This window comes from Microtus pennsylvanicus, chromosome 2 (genome assembly GCF_037038515.1).
Source record: "Microtus pennsylvanicus isolate mMicPen1 chromosome 2, mMicPen1.hap1, whole genome shotgun sequence".
Taxonomy (NCBI): Eukaryota; Metazoa; Chordata; class Mammalia; order Rodentia; family Cricetidae; genus Microtus; species Microtus pennsylvanicus.
In genome coordinates, this window is record NC_134580.1 from 108,912,486 (window position 1) to 108,929,792 (window position 17,307).

The 17,307-nt window shown below is 48.8% G+C and overlaps 1 protein-coding gene across 1 annotated transcript; it reads right to left on the bottom strand.

Annotated features, from left to right (window-relative positions):
* Window positions 1-3,945: 3,945 nt before the first annotated feature.
* Window positions 3,946-16,037, bottom strand: Ddrgk1 (DDRGK domain containing 1). Its single transcript, XM_075962228.1, has 9 exons — window positions 15,879-16,037; window positions 14,760-14,966; window positions 13,384-13,496; window positions 13,113-13,214; window positions 9,808-9,930; window positions 9,423-9,461; window positions 5,171-5,227; window positions 4,702-4,750; window positions 3,946-4,376 (listed from the first exon to the last, which is right to left on the bottom strand). The coding sequence occupies exons 1-9, from the start codon at window positions 15,967-15,969 to the stop codon at window positions 4,210-4,212; spliced, it is 948 nt and encodes a 315-aa protein (XP_075818343.1). The 5' UTR covers window positions 15,970-16,037; the 3' UTR covers window positions 3,946-4,209.
* Between the last annotated feature and the right edge of the window lie 1,270 nt (window positions 16,038-17,307).

Genomic DNA, 17,307 nt, shown 5'->3' on the forward strand with positions numbered 1-17,307 from the left:
GTGCTGAGATTAAAGGCAGACGCTACCACCGCCCGGCTTGGTACAATCTTTAATAACGTTTTATAAGCTGATTTTACATGTGCACACACACACAGTGCACGAAAACCAAAAGGTAGAGAAAAATGTAACACTATATTCCTGACTGAATTCGTATTACTTTTTAACTAACTGCATATCTCACCTAAAGTAGATAGTTTTTTACTCAAGGTCTCAATGTTCAGTGACGTTTTTGTTTTGGGAGTGGTGGCACACACCCTTGATCTCAAGCTCTGCAGAGGCAGGTGAACCTCCACGAGTTCCAGGCCAATCTGGAGAGAGTTCCAGACCTGCGAAGTGAAACTTTGTCTCTAAATAAACAATAAAACAAAATAATTGATGGATTATAATGCCAAGGACCACCTGTACTTGATCACTGTAAACTCCTTTGCAAGATACAAAGTAAAAAGAAAGACCCATCACTACCCTTAAGTAAGTTCTCTGTCCTCACAACTGTTTGTGAAGCAGAAGAGATTTTTCTGTTTTGTTCTGAAGGAAAAGCCTCTGGTTCCACAGTCTGGCTAGAGCTTGCAATACAGCTAAAGAGAGTCCTGGACTCCTCATCTGGTAGCTCTTATCTGCTGGGGTTACAGAGACCCAGCCAATTTCATGGAAGTGCAGACTTAAAACAGTTCTAAGTTCTGTAATAGTTGGCTGGAATAAATCAACCCAGCTCAGCTTTCTTCGGAAGCCTGTCCTTTTTTTTTTAAGATTTATTTATTATGTATACAGTGTTCTGTCTGTATGTGCCTACAGACCAGAAGAGGGCGCCAGATCTCATTATAGATAGCTGTGAGCCACCATGTGGTCGCTGGGAATTGAACTCAGGACCTCTGGAATAACAGGCAGTGTTCAACCTCAGAGCCATCTCTCCAGCCCTGTAAGCTTGTTTTACAAAATTACTACAGACAGATTTGGTGACAACCTAATGACACTTTCATTATCCACCTTTGTGTCTTTCACTTTGCTCAGTCAACTTCTCCTTTCCTGAGTTGTCACTCAGTAGGGACAGTAACTGAGTTGTAGAAACAATTTCCTGAAGATTATGGACAATATTCTTAATAATATTTCACTTATTAATTTGTATTTGTTACTCTAGTCTACTCTAAGACAATATGCACAAAATAAAAGGACATTTAGGCAGCCAGGCATTTGAGAGGCACAGGCAGGATAAAAAGTTCATGCCAGTTTTGAATGAATTTGGCCTCCATAGGCTCACATATTTGCATGCTTGGTCTGCTGCTGTCAGAAAAGGGTTGGGTGCTAACCTTGTTAGAGTGGATAGTTAGTTGGAGGTGTCGCTAGGGTTGCTGGAGGAGGTATGACAAGGACATAGAGCTCTCAACCACCGTTCAGAACCTTCCTGCCTGCTGCCATATTCCCCTCCTTGAGAACGGACTAACCCTCTGAAACTGTAAGCAAGACACCAATTAAATGCTTTCTTTTATACAATTCCCTTGTGTGTTTCTTCACACAGCAATATAAAAGTGACAAAGAGAGCCAGTATGGTCTATGTAGTGAGTTCCAGGGAAGCCTGAGTTAGACAGACAGAATAAAAATGAACAAACGAAAAGGGCTGGAGAGATGGCTTAGTGGTTAAGAGTACAGGTTGCTCTTCCAAACAGCCTGGGCTTGATTCCTAGCATCCAAATAGCAGCTCATAATTGTTTATAAATCCAGTTCCAGGGGATCCAATGTTCTTTTCCGTTTTCCATGGGCACTATGTCTGTGGTATACAGACAAAACACACACACACAGTTATAGATGTCTCCTTTTACACCAAGCCCTTGGAACATCATGAATTAAAGGCTGGGGCCAGGTGATGTAGCTTGGGCTACATAAGACTTTGTCTCAAAAAAAAAAAATCAATTTTAGAAGATGTCAAACAGCTGGGTTGCCGGGTGGTGGTGGTGCACGCCTTTCATCCCAGTACTCGTGGGCAGAGAGGCACGTGGATCTTTTTGAGTTCGAGGCCAGCCTAGTCCACAAGAGCTAGTTCCAAGACAGGCTTCAAAGCTACAGAGAAACCCTGTCTCAAAAAACAAGACAAAACAACAACAACAAAAAAATCTGGGTGGTGGTGGTGGCGCATGCCTTTAATCCCAGTACTCGGGAGGCAGAGGCAGGTGGATCTCGGTGAGTTCAAGGCCTAATTTACAGAGTGAGTTCCAGCACAGAGAGACCCTGTCTCAAAACAAAACCAAAAAGGACTTGGTGCATGGTCCTGAGAATGGCCTAGCAATGCCAGAGCTGCATCTCGCAACCTAGAGACAGATGTGGAAGGATGTGTTAGGTAGAGGTAGGGTACTTGAGCTGCTGTCTTGGTCTGAGAAGCCTCTCTTGCTGGAGGTTTTTTTGCTATTTGTGTGTGTGTAAGTAAATGTGGTTCTGCCGCGGAGCCTGTGTGGTGGTCAGAGGACAACTTTCTGGAGCAGGTCTCCATTGCCACTTGCTGAGGCAGGATCCCTCCTGTGTCTGCTGTGATGCTGCATATTCCGGGCTAGCAGTCCACCAGTTCTGGGCTCTGCTACCATCTCCCTGCAGGAATCCTGAGATTACACACGCATGGTAACATATCTAGCTTTATATGTGATGTCAGGGATTGAACCTGAGTCAACATGCTTGCGTGGATAGTGCTTTTACCTGTTGGGCCGCCTCCCAAGCCTCCACTGTGTAGCCCATGTCTTCCTAGGCTTTCAGCCTTGCTGCCCTTGGCCGTGTCCTGCTGATGGACTCTGATGATATAAAGATTCTGTCTTAACTGGCCTTGGGGGAAGTCTAGGGGGAAAGTATTAAGAACCCCACAGGTTGTTCTAATGTATAACTAAGAAAGGTAACCACTGATAAGCTGACTCCACTGTCACCTAAGTCTCTCCTACCCTACCTCTTACCATGGTCATCCGTATTTCTTCCTCTCCTATTAAGACTTGGGTATACTTCACCTTACCAACAATGAATGCACCCTTTTTTTTACTGACTAAAAATGCCTACTGTCTCAAAAAGCAAGCAAAAGAGACTGTACATGGTGGTGTGATTTAATTCTAGTACCTAGGAAGCAGAATCAGGCAGATTTCTGTGAGTTCAAGGACAGCTTGGTCTGTACAATGGCTCTAAGTCAGCTAGTGAGATCTTGTACAGACACACAGGCACACACAGACACACACACTCACTCACCAAAGTAACAAACAAGAGGCCAGAGAAGAGATGGCTCAAAGGTTAGGAGCACCAGCTACTCTTCCAGAGTATTCAGCATCTACATGGCAGCTCACAACCCTTTCTAACTCCAGTGCCAAGGGATCTGATGCCCTCTTCTGGACTCTGCAGGCATGTACACGGTGCATACAAACCACACAGGCAAAAACACCCATACACATAAAATAAAATAATTTAAAAATGTGTCTTATTCTCAGTATAGTATGACAGCCCACGGGGACCAGAGCAAACGACCCTGCAAGAGACACACATCTCATCCCACACCCACTTCTGAGCATATGTTCCTCATCCTCCTGCGGGTGGAATCACCCACGCCACTCAGAACTTTTTTGGTTGAGGATTCAGGGCTGAGTCCATGTGCTGTGCGGTCAGAACAATGACACCCAGTCCAAACAGGCTTTCTTCCTCTTCCTGCCTCAGAAGCAGCTGACAAGTCCTTCTTCCAGAGACCTCCCTTTCAGAAACTACAGAGTGAGACCTAGCTCTCCAGGTCTCTATCCTTGGCATTTCTTAGTAACTCTTCTCCCCAGGGCTCCTGGCTCTACTTGGAACTCCTGGGTCTGTAAATAAGACGGTGAGACTTCACCAACTGGAGGAGATATGGCCTCAGAGACTCTCCTATCTGCACTTTTCTCTGCCCCAGAAGGGAACTCATCGAGGGAGCTGGGCTTGCAGGGCACAAATGAATACAATAAATGTGTAATAGTTTGTTTTTAATGAAACGGGACTCCTGCCACCTCATAAGGGACCCTCTCACCTCTAAGATACAGCCCGAGATGTAGATTTCATCTGCTTCTCTGAGATCCCAGGCCAGGCCTTCTACACCAAGCCACAGAAGTTCAGTAGCACTCAGAGGCCTCTAACTCACAACTTTCTGGTCATATTGCATCCCTGCCCCAAGATGGCAGGAAGTCTAGTGATGCTTGGAGGCCACAGGATACATTCAAGTCAAGGCTGGAGTCAGACTGAAGCCTGGGCAGGAAGGTCCTGGCCCCAGGAGATGAGGGAGTTGCTGGCCTGGGCAAGCTCAGTGATGGACACCCGGCCCCGCTGTCTGATGAAATTGGCCACGGCAGCCAGTTCCTCTGGGGTTATGTAGATGAACTTGCCCCGGTCGTCAATCACACCTGTGGGGACATGCACGTTGTAGGATTGAAACCCTTTCCCTACCTAGGCTGAAAATGCCCGTTTATCCTTTATAACTGATTTAGAGCTTTTTGGTTTTCCTGTCAGCCTGGCCCTTCCTGGTATATCAAATCCCACCTAGATGAGTCAGGCTGAGGCCTCTATGTCTTCCTTGTAACCAAGTCCAATTCTTCAGTGTCCCTTATTGCTTAACCCTCCCACCCTAGAGAGGCCAAGCTGCCTTTGGAACAAGCCCCAGTAGCCTTCTGTGGTCACACACTCCCCTAGGCCAGGCTGTATATATACAGGACTGACTTGTTCTCTCACCTGTTAGAGTTCCCTCCGAGAGTAGGTCTTGGATGCGGTTTATGGTGTCCTATGAGGGAAACAAGTCTCAGAGCTTGTCTTGTGGTTCCCACGCCCACAGACCCATTATCCCTCTACCACTACAGACAGCTTGTCCCCTGGCTGTGACCATGCTTCCCTTTGGAGGGAACTCTCAAGTGGAGGGGCTCTGATCCTAGGATCTGCCAACTTGGAAGAGGTAACTGGATTTGGGCTGCTTTGGTCACAGGGAAGGCTAAAGTATGGCATTTGAATTTCCTTTTTCTTTCCTGTTCTTTTCATCTCTGTAGAAATGTAGGATTCCTGGGATGCCAAGAAATTCCTATACCCTGTTCCCTCTTGGCTGGAGTCAGCCTGGGGGCATCACAGTTTACCAAGCTCAGGCCAGCCCCACTTGCCACACAGACCCTCTAGCTGCGTTCCACGTTCCAACCCACGCTCCAGGGCTTACCTGAGTCCGCAGACCCATCTGGAAAGCCAGGTCTTCCAAAAGCACAACCTTGGACTGCTACAGATAAAATGAAGAAGAGGGAGAGAGGCTGAGACCACTTAGCCAGCTCTGAGCCAGTGAGATGACCTTGTTTTTAAAGAAAGGTTTTCTAGGTTTTTTTTTTTTTTTTTGAGACAGAGTTTCTCTATGTAGCCCTGACTGTCTGGGCTAGCTTTGTAGACAGTTTGGCCTCGAACTCAAGAGATCTACCAACCTTTATAACTTTATAACTTGCCTTATAGTTCTGGGATTAAAGGTGTGTATCACCACCACTTGGTTTACACACCATTTTTTTAAACGAACATTTTAAAATTATTTAGAGAGAGAGCGAGAACACACAAGGAGCAGTTAGAGGACATGCTCAGAAGTGGCTCTCCCCATTCACCATGTGACTCCCAGGACTTATCCAGATCTTGATGTTTGATAGTACGCACCTTTACCTGCTGAGCCATCTTGCCAGCCCAAATGTTGGTCTTTTTGTTTTTAAGCTTTTAAAAATAAAAAATGGTGAGGCTGGAGTGATGGCTCAGAGGTTAAGAGCAGTGGCTGTTCTTCCAGAGGTCCTGAGTTCAATTCCCAGCAACCACATGGGGCTCACAACCATCTATAATGAGATCTGGTGCCCTCTTTTGGCCTGTAGACAGAACACTGCATAGATAATAAATCTTAAAAAAAAATAAAAAACACCTAAGTAAGATGTTGTGGTACAAACCTGTAATCCTAGTACTTCACAGTTAGAGGAAGGAAGGTCAGTTCAAGACCATTTTTGGCCATGCATTGAGTTTAAAGCCTGTCTGAGCTATGAGACTCCATCTTGAAAAACAAAAAACCAAACCAAACTCATCTAGACCTGTGTTTGCTGAGGACCTGCCAGCCAAGTCATTAAGAAGGTGCAGAGCTGAGCTGGAGAGGTGGCTCAGTGGTTTAGAACTTGTACTCTTCAGAGGACTCGGGTTTAGTTCCTAGCATCCATGTGGTGGCTCACAACCATCCCTAACTCCAGTTCCACAGAACTCCAGGAATACAGGCATGTATGTGGTGCAATACATTCATGCAGGCAAAAACATTCATACACATTAAAGGGGGGGGGGGGGTTGAAGGAATAGGAAACAAGAAACACAATTCCTACCCCTGAGCTAAAAGCCTCTCTGGCAAACAGAAGTAAAGAAAAAAGGAAAGGAAAGACAACAGGCCTTTCATGAGGGACCATGGAGACCACTCCTCCTTTATATTTGTTTCCCACCCCTTCAGACTAGATTTCCGTATCCCTGACATTTTCTTTTCAGTCATCCTTTTCACACTGTCTGAGGTATGGCCACACAATCATCACTTGGGATAGAAAGATGGCACCCGGTCAAGTGCTGTCCAATCCCCAGACTCACACACAGACTCTGGGCATGACTGAAGTGGCAATGTACGCACTCAGGAGGCAGAGACAGAGGCAGAGGGATTGCTGAGGGTTCAAGTCTACACAGTGAGACTCGAACCTGCCTCAAAAACAAACAGCTGGGTGTGCTGACACTGTGCACTTGAAACCTCAGTGCTGGAAAGGCAGAGACAAGGAGATTAATGGGGATCACGAGCCGGCCATGTAGCCTACTTGATGAGTTCCAGGCCAGAGAAAGACTGCACATCACCCCCTCTCCTTTGATAAAAAAGAGGGGGGCACCGGGTGGTGGTGGCGCATGCCTTTTTTTTTTTTTTTTTTTTTTGGTTTTTCGAGACAGGGTTTCTCTGTGGTTTTGGAGCCTGTCCTGGAACTAGCTCCTGTAGACCAGGCTGGTCTCGAACTCACAGAGATCCGCCTGCCTCTGCCTCCCGAGTGCTGGGATTAAAGGCGTGCGCCACCACCGCCCGGCTGGCGCACGCCTTTAATCCCAGCACTCGGGAGGCAGAGGCAGTTGGATCTCTGTGAGTTCGAGGCCAGCCTGGTCTACAGGAGCTAGTTCCAGGACAGGCTCCAAAGCCACAGAGAAAACTTGTCTTGAAAAACCACAAAAAATGGGGGCGGGGGGGGGAATGACAGACAATACCCAAGGAACCAACAATACCTGAAGCCTCCTGAATATGTGCATATCCACGTACACAGGTGCACGAACACACACACGCACCCCCCCCCACAAACACACCAAGGAACTATATTAGCAGTGGAGAAAGTGCTCTCTGCATGCAGTCCTATGTCCCGTACACAGACACACCCACACACATACAAACAAAGTAACCACACTAGCAGCGGAGAATGGGCTTTCTGTGCCATGTTTCACGTGCTGCGCTCACATCCTCAGGAGAAACTCTAGCTTCCAGCCGTTCAGTCAAGGAGTCACAGCTGGGTCCATACATGCATCTGCCCCACCTGTGCCGCATATAGCATAATCTTTGAGAGAAGGCGGTCCTTTGCATCTCTCTGAATCTTCCACAGGAAATGAGCTGGGGGAGTAATGACATGGTGATTGCCTCCCCAGCTACGTATGGCATGTGACTTGTCAGAATGCTAAACCGTATGTACAAGCAGGGGTGCAAAGTGGGGGTGGGAGAGTTGGGGAGGATACAATCATGAAGCAGTTGGACCAGGGATCGGGCAAGCACAGGTGATCTGGCCAGCAACTTCTACCTATAAAGCAGACCAGGCACTCAGCTCTCAGTAGCAGCTTGGGGCAGGACTGAAGTCACCTCTTGGGGTGCTGGCTCCTGAGGATTGGGCCTGGATACTACGAGGGTCAAAAGTGGGTTTGAGCTAACAGATATACCTAGCCATGGTAGAAGTAGAACAGACATCCTTACTATTCGAGTGAAATCGAGCTGTGTGCAGAAATCCTCCTCCAGCTCTGAAATTGTGTCTAAAGGGTCTGGTCCCTTGGAGTGAGGAAGAAGCTAGAAGGAATGGATTTCAGGAGTCCTCTTCCTTCCTTTAAGACGGTAGCTCCAAGGGAATAAACCAGCACAGGGTGAACAAATTCCTAAGCTCCAGGAGTTTGTAGAACATCAAGATGATGGTGGCACAAACCTTTAATCCCAGCACTCAGGAGGCAGAGGCAGGCCGATCTCTGAGTTCAAGGCCAGTCTGGTCTACAGAGTGAGTTCCAGGACAGCAAGAACTACTTAGAGAAACCGTCTCAAAAACCAAACCAAACCAAACCAAACCAAACCAAACCAAAACAAAACAGGAATCTCCAGGGAGCCACCAAAGCAAGAGCCAGACCTACCTGGACACTTTCTTCTGGCCTCTGCAGAAAAGAGGGTAACCTGCAGCTGACCTCTAACCCACCTGGGAGGCCTCGTGAGGCAGGGACAGGAAGTTCTCGCAACAACAGCGGCACAGTGTGAAAAATTTTGCTCAGGGCAGTGTGCCAGGGTGGAGTGTGGGCTTCATTAGGGAAATGCTCACAACCTAAGGGAAAAGGACCTTCTGGAAGAAGCTATCGCTTCTCCTTTCTAGGGAACCTGGGCCCTAGACATGTGCCCAGCCCCTCAGTGCTGCTGGGAGGCATCTAAACTCTGCTCTCTTTTAGGAGAGGTGGGGGAGGATTATGCAAGCCCCAGCTACTTGGCAGCCCCTGATACCACCCCCACCATCGCCCCCGCTCCCTCTGCACTTCTTCCCTCAGCTGCCTCTGCACCTCTGAGCTGCACTTAAAAACCTCTCCCCTTCTCGCATCCTTTGTGGGAGAGAAGTTGCTTAGCAGCAAAGCAGATCAGGATGTGCTTATGCAACCCAGAGCAACATCAGGGCAGCCCGTGAGGTGGCGATGGATGGAGGGACACTGCTGGCTACCCTAGGTTACGATGGAAACGCCATCCTACTTCTTCTTGAAGGCCCAAGTTCCCAGGCAGGACCACAGAGGACAGGACATTTGTTCCAATTCAGTGGCACCTCAGTGTGACAGAACTGACAGAAAACACATGTGAATTGACTTCAAAATACGATGACTCATTGAACGTGGGGTCTGAAGAACTGTCAAACCAAGAATGAGGACGCCATCAGAGGCTGGAGTCTCCCACACAGACCACTGTCCCTTCTCTACCTTCTGGGTCTGAAGGGAAGGGACTTTCCTGGCCAAGAAACAGTAGCTCAAGCCTTCTGGACCCCATGCCCATTCCAGTCCAGGACTGACTGGGACAGCCCTTACTTGGTCCTGAAAACTTACACAAAATAGCACAGATACTTATGCACACTCACATGGCAGAAGATACCAGAGTTCTCTGAGCCTCTTACCTTGATGTAATTGATGAATTCTGTCAGGAAGCTGTGAGACTAGAGAGCAGAGAAACCAGTGAGTACCAGCCCTGGCTGGAGGCACAGAGTTGTGTGCCTGGCCCTAGCTAGCTACACTCCTGGCTCACCCGCATGCTGCTTGCTTGCAGGCTGTCTTGTGTTCCCACCCCACCACCTGCTTTCCTGATGGGAAGCGCCTCCCGGACTAAGGGACGACAGGACAACACTCCTTGTGGAGACCAAGGCTACAGTCACAGGGGTCTACACTTACGGGCATCCAACCTGCTTCTCGGCACACAGTCAGAAGGATCTAAGGTGGTGTGAGTGGCCTTGGACCTAACACACACTATCCCTGTGGCACAGGTTTCCCAGGGGGTGGGCCCACCTGCTCCTCGGTCATGGTTTCGCTGACACCTTCCTCCTCTACCACGAAGGCCTCTTTCAGTTTCAGGTACTCCTCATGCTCCCGCCGGGCCTGCTCCTCCCGAGCCTTCCTCTCTTCCTCCTCCTGCGGACGTGGAGAAAGAAGAGGTAGGTATTTGGGGCAGCTGCCCACTCACACCTGCTCTTGTCCCTGCTGTCTCTGCAGGACACAAGCACGAATCACCAGAAATGCTGCTTCTCCAGGTGCTTCTCTCACCCCTTGGTCTCAAGCTAAACAACAGGCGGAGGCTCTCTCCTCGCCATCACCCTGGCAATGCTGCTTAGACCTTCCCCTGCCGCCATGCTCAGGAGATAGCGTAGGAAGAAAATTCTTGAAAATGTCACAACTTTCCCTGGTCACGTCCAGACACAAACAACCAGCAGATTCTACTTCCTCCTACTTATGCATGCAGCCAGCCCGCTACAGTCTGGCTTCTGAAGCACCTGCGTAGACAGCCTCACCTGAAGAACCGTCCTGACCGCCTTGATGCACGTGGGAAGGCCCACCTTCCAGGAGCAGCCCAGACAAAACGGGCATGTCAGAGGAGATCACCTTGCCTCTTGGTCAGACTCTTTGCTCCCCTCCCCCTTGTCCCTCCTGAGCTGGGGATACTGGTGTTGGTGTGCCGCCTGATCCAAACTCTGGTCCTCTGACAGAGCAGTGAGCACTCTTACCCAGTGACCCGTCACTCTAGATCCAGCTCTCTATTTTCTAAATGCAGCAGAACAGTGACTGACTTCCAACAAGTATGTGAAGACGGGAAAAAAACAGTAAAAGCAAAGAGTAATAGTTCAAAAGTGGAGCACTTCCCTGGAAGGCACAGGCAGTGTTCAATTTTCAGTCCTGGGAAACAAAACCAAACCCAACCCCATTCTAACCACAAGACAGACACCGGTCACTCCAGCATTCTGAAGGCAGAGGTAAGCAGAGTATAAGTTGGGGACACCCTGTTGAGGGTTGAGGCCTGTCTTTACATAGTAAGACCCTGTCTCAAAAATAATAATTAATTAATTAAAAAGAAAAGTCAGGCTGGAGAGATGGCTCAACAGTTAAGAGCACTGGCTGTTCTTTCAGAGGACTCAAGTTTGGTTGTTAGCACTCATAGGGCAGCCCTTATTTTTTTAATCTAAAAAAAAATAAATAAAATGAAATAAAAACCAGTCAATCCAAACCAAGGTACAATCTGCAACTACTTTCCCAGTACTCTTCAAATCTACCAAGAGGATAAACAAGGAAAACCTGACAATTGAATCCCACAGAGGCCTAAGCAGAAATGACAAGTAAATGAAACATGGTACATTAGGTATGATCCTGCAAAACAAAAGTACTTGGGCTGGAGAGATGGCTCAGTGGTTAGGAGCAATGGCTGCTCTTCCAGAGGATCTGGGTTTGATTCCCAGCACCTACACAGTGGCTCACAACAGTCTGTAACTACAGGTCCAGAGGAATCTGGCGCCCTCTTCTGGCCTCCAAGCATATGTACAGGCAAAACACCCATATAAAATAACTGGCAAAAAGCCGGGCGTTGGTGGCGCATGCCTTTAATCCCAGCACTAGGGAGGCAGAGGCAGGCGGATCTCTGTGAGTTCGAGACCAGCCTGGTCTACAAGAGCTAGTTCCAGGACAGGCTCCAAAGCCACAGAGAAACCCTGTCTCGAAAAACCAAAAAAAAAAAAAAAATAACTGGCAAAAAGAAAAAAGAATACTAGGGCTGGGATGAATGCAGCTCAGTTGGTGGGGTCTTTGCCCAGCAAGCATGAAGCCCTGGGTTTAATTCCCATCTAAACAAGGCATAATGGTGCACCTCTCCTCTCAGGGCTTGGGAAGGAGAAACAGGAGGAAAGAATATCCTTGGCTCCACAGCAAGTTCAAGGCCAGCCTTGTCTCAAAAACCAAAAAGAATAAAAAAAATCTGAAAAAGTGTGACCCTTAATCTAAGGGTGTGCTACTATTGCTTTGAGAAATGTACCATATATACAGCTGCTGAGAAACCTAAAACAGGGAGGAAGTCAGAACCTCGAAGGTATATTAGGCATGATCACTTCCTCTGCTCATGCCTCCCACTGCCACACCTCCATGGTTCCTGCAGACAGGGAGCTCTGGAACAAGGCCTGCCAGAGATCCTCTTGTTTATGTACCCTACATGTTTGCACTTTCCCCTTTCCTGGAAACATAGATCTGGAATAATCTGGCAGACAAGGAACCACGAACCACCTTTCTGTGGTGGCTCCAGTTCTCCAAGATCACTTCTATGCCAGGCCCTGGACAGATTCACCCATCTCTTCAGACTGTGGAGAACCTCGAGGTCCTTGGGACCTAGAACTGCCCTATTTCTCCACCTCCTTTTCTCCTTGGTGCTTTCTCTGTCCAGATGCTCTGACCATGTTCAATGTTCTGCAAATGTTCTGTTCTTCGCAGCTCATGGTCACAGCATCCCCAGCTCTGGGCTGGAGCGTTTGCTCAGCAGTTAAGAGCATTGGTCACTCTTCCAAAGGACCTGGGTCCCAATCCCAGAACCCACATGGTAGCTCACAGTTATTTCTAACTGCAGTTACGATGTCCTCTTCTATCCTCCATGGGCACCAGGCACACACAGAGTGACAGGGTGCACAGACACGCAGGCAAAAGACCCATATAATTTGTTTTGTTTTGTTTGTTTTTCTGACACAGGGTCTCTTTATATAGCTCTGGCTGTCCTGAATCTCAGATATCTGCCTGCCTCTGACTCCCGAGTGCTGGGTATACACCCACCATGTCTGGCTTTTTATTTTTTAAACCCCAAAGACATAATTTTTTTTTTTAAAAAAAGAGCCAGGCATAGTGGCACATACCTTAGTCCTAGTACTCAGGAGTCAGAGGCCGGTGGATCTCTGAGTATAAAGTTAGCCTGGTCTACAGAGTGAGTTCTAGGACAGCCGGGGCTACATAGAGAAATACTATCTTGAGTACAACAACAACAACAACAACCCTCAGTTCAAACCCATAGTGCTTCCACAGGTGATATTTTAAGGCCAGGGGAAAGAATAAACAAGGGCAGGCCCCTGCACTGGATCCACAGACCATCTTCTGTTTGGTAGATAGGAGTTAGGTAGTTAGTCCAAGATGACCTACCTCAGCTTCTCAAGTGCTGGGATTAGAGATACGAGCCACCACCACACCCAGTACGGTACCGTGGCCTATCTTGTAGAATGGAGACATTTGGGAGCTATCCAGGAGCAAGGCTAGGTTATAACAGGTCAGACGACAGTGTCTGGAGTCAATCTCACCTTCTGCTCTTCCTGCAGGCGAAGCCGCTCCTCTTCCTTCTTCCATTCGGCTTCTCGTTGGGATTCTAGGCGTTTTCGTTCCTCACGTTCAGCCTCCTCTGCCTGGAGAGAGGTTTCTTTATACACATCTCCCCTTCCTCTGCCTAGTCCTGTGCCAGGACATAGGCTAAGACTGCAGGAGACAAAGCCAGGCAGACAGCGAATACCAGCCTAGCATCAAAGGGACCCCAAAGACAGTCCCTCGGGAGCCGTGCCCCATCCTCTTGCTTGCCTCACGCTGGGCTTTTCGAGCCTGTTTTTCCTCTAGCTTCCGTAGTTTCTTGGCTCCAATTTTCCCTGTTGGGTGAGCTTCTGCTGGCTTCTCAATGCCTTCTTCCTCCTGGGCTGGGTATGGTCAGACAAAAACAACTGAAGCCCTAGGCAGAACTCTTTCCCCCTCCCCCGTTCACCTTCCTTAAGGGATGGATGGATGGGGTGGAGTGGGGTTTCCGCCCCCTCTGCCTTTCGAAAGCGTCTACCATAAATGTGCACGCACACGTGAGTGTGGGTGTGAGAACATACACGTGTGTACTTGAGGGATTTGAAGGCCACGGGGACAAATGAGACTTTAGATACTGCACAGCTGCAAGATGTCAACCCCTGAACGTTTGTGGCTCACAGGTGTCTGTACCTGCAGAAGTCTCTGTGCCAAACCTCCAGAGAATGATGGCACTGTGCATAAATCTATTCCAACTGTAAATTCAACCAGGATTCTCCCTTTACCTTAACAGAGACAGACTGAAAAAATAACCCCAGCCTGAGGACCACAGGGCCAGCTGAAAATGAATGATATGTAGATGTTTGAGCCTCAGAGAATATGACCGAACTCTGAGACAGGAAGGCTGGCGACGAGAGGCCTCTTCCCTGTTGCTTGTATTGCTTTTGTTTTTGTTTTTTGTTTTTGTTTTTTTTTTTTGTTTTTTCGAGACAGGGTTTCTCTGTGGCTTTGGAGCCTGTCCTGGCACTAGCTCTTGTAGACCAGGCTGGTCTCGAACTCACAGAGATCCGCCTGCCTCTGCCTCCCAAGCTTGTATTGCTTTTGAAACAGCTATATTACCCAGATTGGCCTGAAACTTGCCATGCTCCTGCCTCTGTCTTCTGATGTAGGAATTATAAGCACGTAGCACACATTCACTATCGCGTTCTTTTTAAGCCAAAAGGGCTAATAATCCCAAGGCAAATGTTAAACCAAGGGAAAAGTCCCAAATGGCCTAAATTCTGAGTAAGGTCTGGCAATCTCATCTTCACCCTGAAGTCAGACTTCAAGTACCAGAGAAGAGACATTCTTTCCTTTCATACTGAGGACTTCGTGAAACTCCAAGCAGCTGACATATGGAGGTACATGTCACCAGGAATGTCTCTATCCTCGAGCACTTATTCTAGGGTTACAGGTAACCCCACTGAACCAAGATGAAGGGAGAAAGGGATTGCCTGATGGAGTACGGATTGGGCTAACAAATGTTGACTTTAAGGACCAAAGTCCAGGCCCAAGACTCTGGCCCCACCACTAAACGTCCTTCCTATACTGTGGCTTCATACTCCTTGCCCTTACCTACTCTGGGTAACCCCCAGAATTCAGTCCCCTCCCCCCAGGCTGGGCCCTCTCACCTGGAATAACAGCTTCATCTTCATGCTCATCCACTTCTGCCCAGGCCACTCGCTGGGCTCGACGCTGGGCCTGGAGACGGCTGCCCAAGTCCCTCCGCCGCCGTGGCCGGCCTCCAGTTCTCTGCTCCTCAGACTCCCGCGGCCCTGGCTGGGCTATCTGGCCTGCTGCAGCCCGCTCTTCCTCATTGTGCAGTGGTTCACCACCAGCTTCGGGGAGGGAGGAACCATGACACTGTCAAGCAGCCCATCCTCTTGATAGTGTGGAGGAACAGTATTGTGGGAGTCTCGGCCTCCCCTGCTCAACCTCCTTCCAGACAATAGCTGCCCAAAGCCCAGTGTTCCAACTTTGGTCAGTCAAGCCTTTATTATTTATGCTTTGGTCTGATGCTGCAAGCTTATTCCTCATTTCCTACCCACTTTAATGCCTTCATCTCCTTTCAACTCACTCCCCTCCGCTTCGCGGGGGACCCACTAGGATGCTCTCACCCCGAGCTTTACAGATCGCACTCGATGTCCACTGCAAGATGGCATTTATTTCTTAGCACTATGCTATAATTTTAGAGGGTACTCCAACCAGAAGCCCATTTCACTGTCAGGGGCTGAATCTCTCCTCCCTGGAAGATTTGCTGGCTATCACCTTTACCTCAGAGACATTCTGAAACTCCTAAGCATACAAGGAGTGTTAGTAAGGAGGACTGTTTCATGCCAGGCCAACGACACTGCCTTCTGAGCCAGGTGAAGGGGAGGCCGAGCAGCGAGGGTGACCCTCTTTGATGGGGAAGGAGACGCCTTCAGAATTTCCTGAGGCTGCCTCGCTCTCCAATTGCCAGTAAGCGGAACACACAGGGCAGGATTAGAAAACTTGCAGCCTCTCCTATTGGTGCAGAGCAGAACCACAGGCTTGGTCCCCAGGTAGCATCCCCAACCCTAGGCTCCGTACTAGTCCCGAGTGCATCCACACGCGCGTGCGCAGAGCTGTCCCAGGTCCGCGCACGAGCTCCTCGTAAGCACGGCAAGACACGTCAGTGCATGCGCACGAGTCGCGACGCCACGGCCTACCAAAGCCCAGGAAGCCTGAGAAACGGACTCCTCCAGCCCTGGGACGGCGGCACCTCCTACCTGCTGCCGCCCGACCCCGGCTGCGAGTTAGGAAGAGGATAAGGCCGATGAGCAAAACCGCCGCCGCCAGGTACACCCACGGCCCCACCATGACGACAGACAGCCTCGCCGTGAAGCTGGCGCGCCCGCGGGACCCGGATCGCCAGGCCCCGCCCACTACCGTACGCTCTGCCCAGCCGCACGCTGTGCTCCGCCCCCGCCCAGGGGTGACGGGACCTCAGTTAACCAGGTCCGTGCTGCCGCCGCGTGCCTGTCAACCCAGCGTTCGGGAAGTGGAGACCCTAAGATCAGCATTTCCGATGCAGCTAAGAGCATTGGCTGCATTTCCAGAGGGCTCGGGTTCGGATCGCAGCACCCACATGGTGGCTCACAACCTTCTGTGATTTCAGTTACAGAGGATCCGATGCCCTCTTCAGACCTTCTCTAACCCCAGGCACGCACGTTGTACACAGACATACATGCCCTCCAAACACTCATATACATAAAACAAATCTTAAAAAAGAAAGAAACAAAAGAAAAGAGCGGGGGTGGGTAAGTGGGGATCGATTAAGCTGGGGTTGTACGTTGTAGTAGCATATGCACGGCCAAGGCCCTTAGTTTGATCGTGAGCACCGAGAAAAGGCAACGTGTATTAATATTTTACTAATAACTTAGGCATCTATTGCGTTATTTTCTGTAAATTTTGAATATTTAGAAATTTATTTTTCACTCCAAAGCCACAGAGAAACCCTGTCTCGAAAAACCAAAAAAAAAAGAAAGAAATTTATTTTTCAATGTTGATAAACCTAGGGCCTTCCAGGTGTCAGCACGTGCTGTTACAGTAAATGAATCTCTAGCACCTACATTCTTTGTATTTGGAGATTTAGACCCGTGTTCTCATGCAGGCTATGGCTATGCAGGGAGTTTTATCTCAGCACAGGCCCCTACTTGAGTTGTTTTGTTCTGTTCTGAGACAGGATCTCTGGTAGCCTAGGTTGGCCTCAGACTTTCCCTTTACTTCAATCTCCCTAGTGCTTGGATTAGCTGGGATGACAGGTGTGTACCCTGAGACCCAGGCCCTTCTCTGTTTTTTTGTTTGTGGATGGGTTGTTTCTTTGAAACAGGTTCTATAACCCTGCCTAGCCAGGAACTCACTTGTAGACAAGGCTAGCCTCCAGCTTAGAGGCAGTGGCTATCCTGTGAGGACAGTTCTAGAATTTTAAAAAATCAGTAGTGTACTGGGCATGTGGTTCAGAGGTACAGGGTTTCCGAAGTTCCATAAGCCCCCAAGTTGCATTTATAGCAACACACAAATACCCAAGACTATAAGAGATCAATAATACTAAGCTAAACAATCAGGCCGGATTAGGATTCCATTGTTTGTGTGTGTGCATCTAGGGTCCAAACCCAGGGCCATGCTATACAAATGTTCTACCATTGAGCTACAGCC

Bases quoted from the DNA above. Each gene is read 5' to 3' on its own strand.
- Ddrgk1 (XM_075962228.1), bottom strand. From the start codon at position 15,969: ATGGTGGGGCCGTGGGTGTACCTGGCGGCGGCGGTTTTGCTCATCGGC. The intron at 13,215-13,383 runs GCAAGCAAGAGG...ACCTCTCTCCAG, and splicing joins CTCGAAAAGCCCAGCGTGAG to GCAGAGGAGGCTGAACGTGA. The intron at 9,931-13,112 runs GTGAGATTGACT...CCACGTCCGCAG, and splicing joins GCCTGCAGGAAGAGCAGAAG to GAGGAGGAAGAGAGGAAGGC.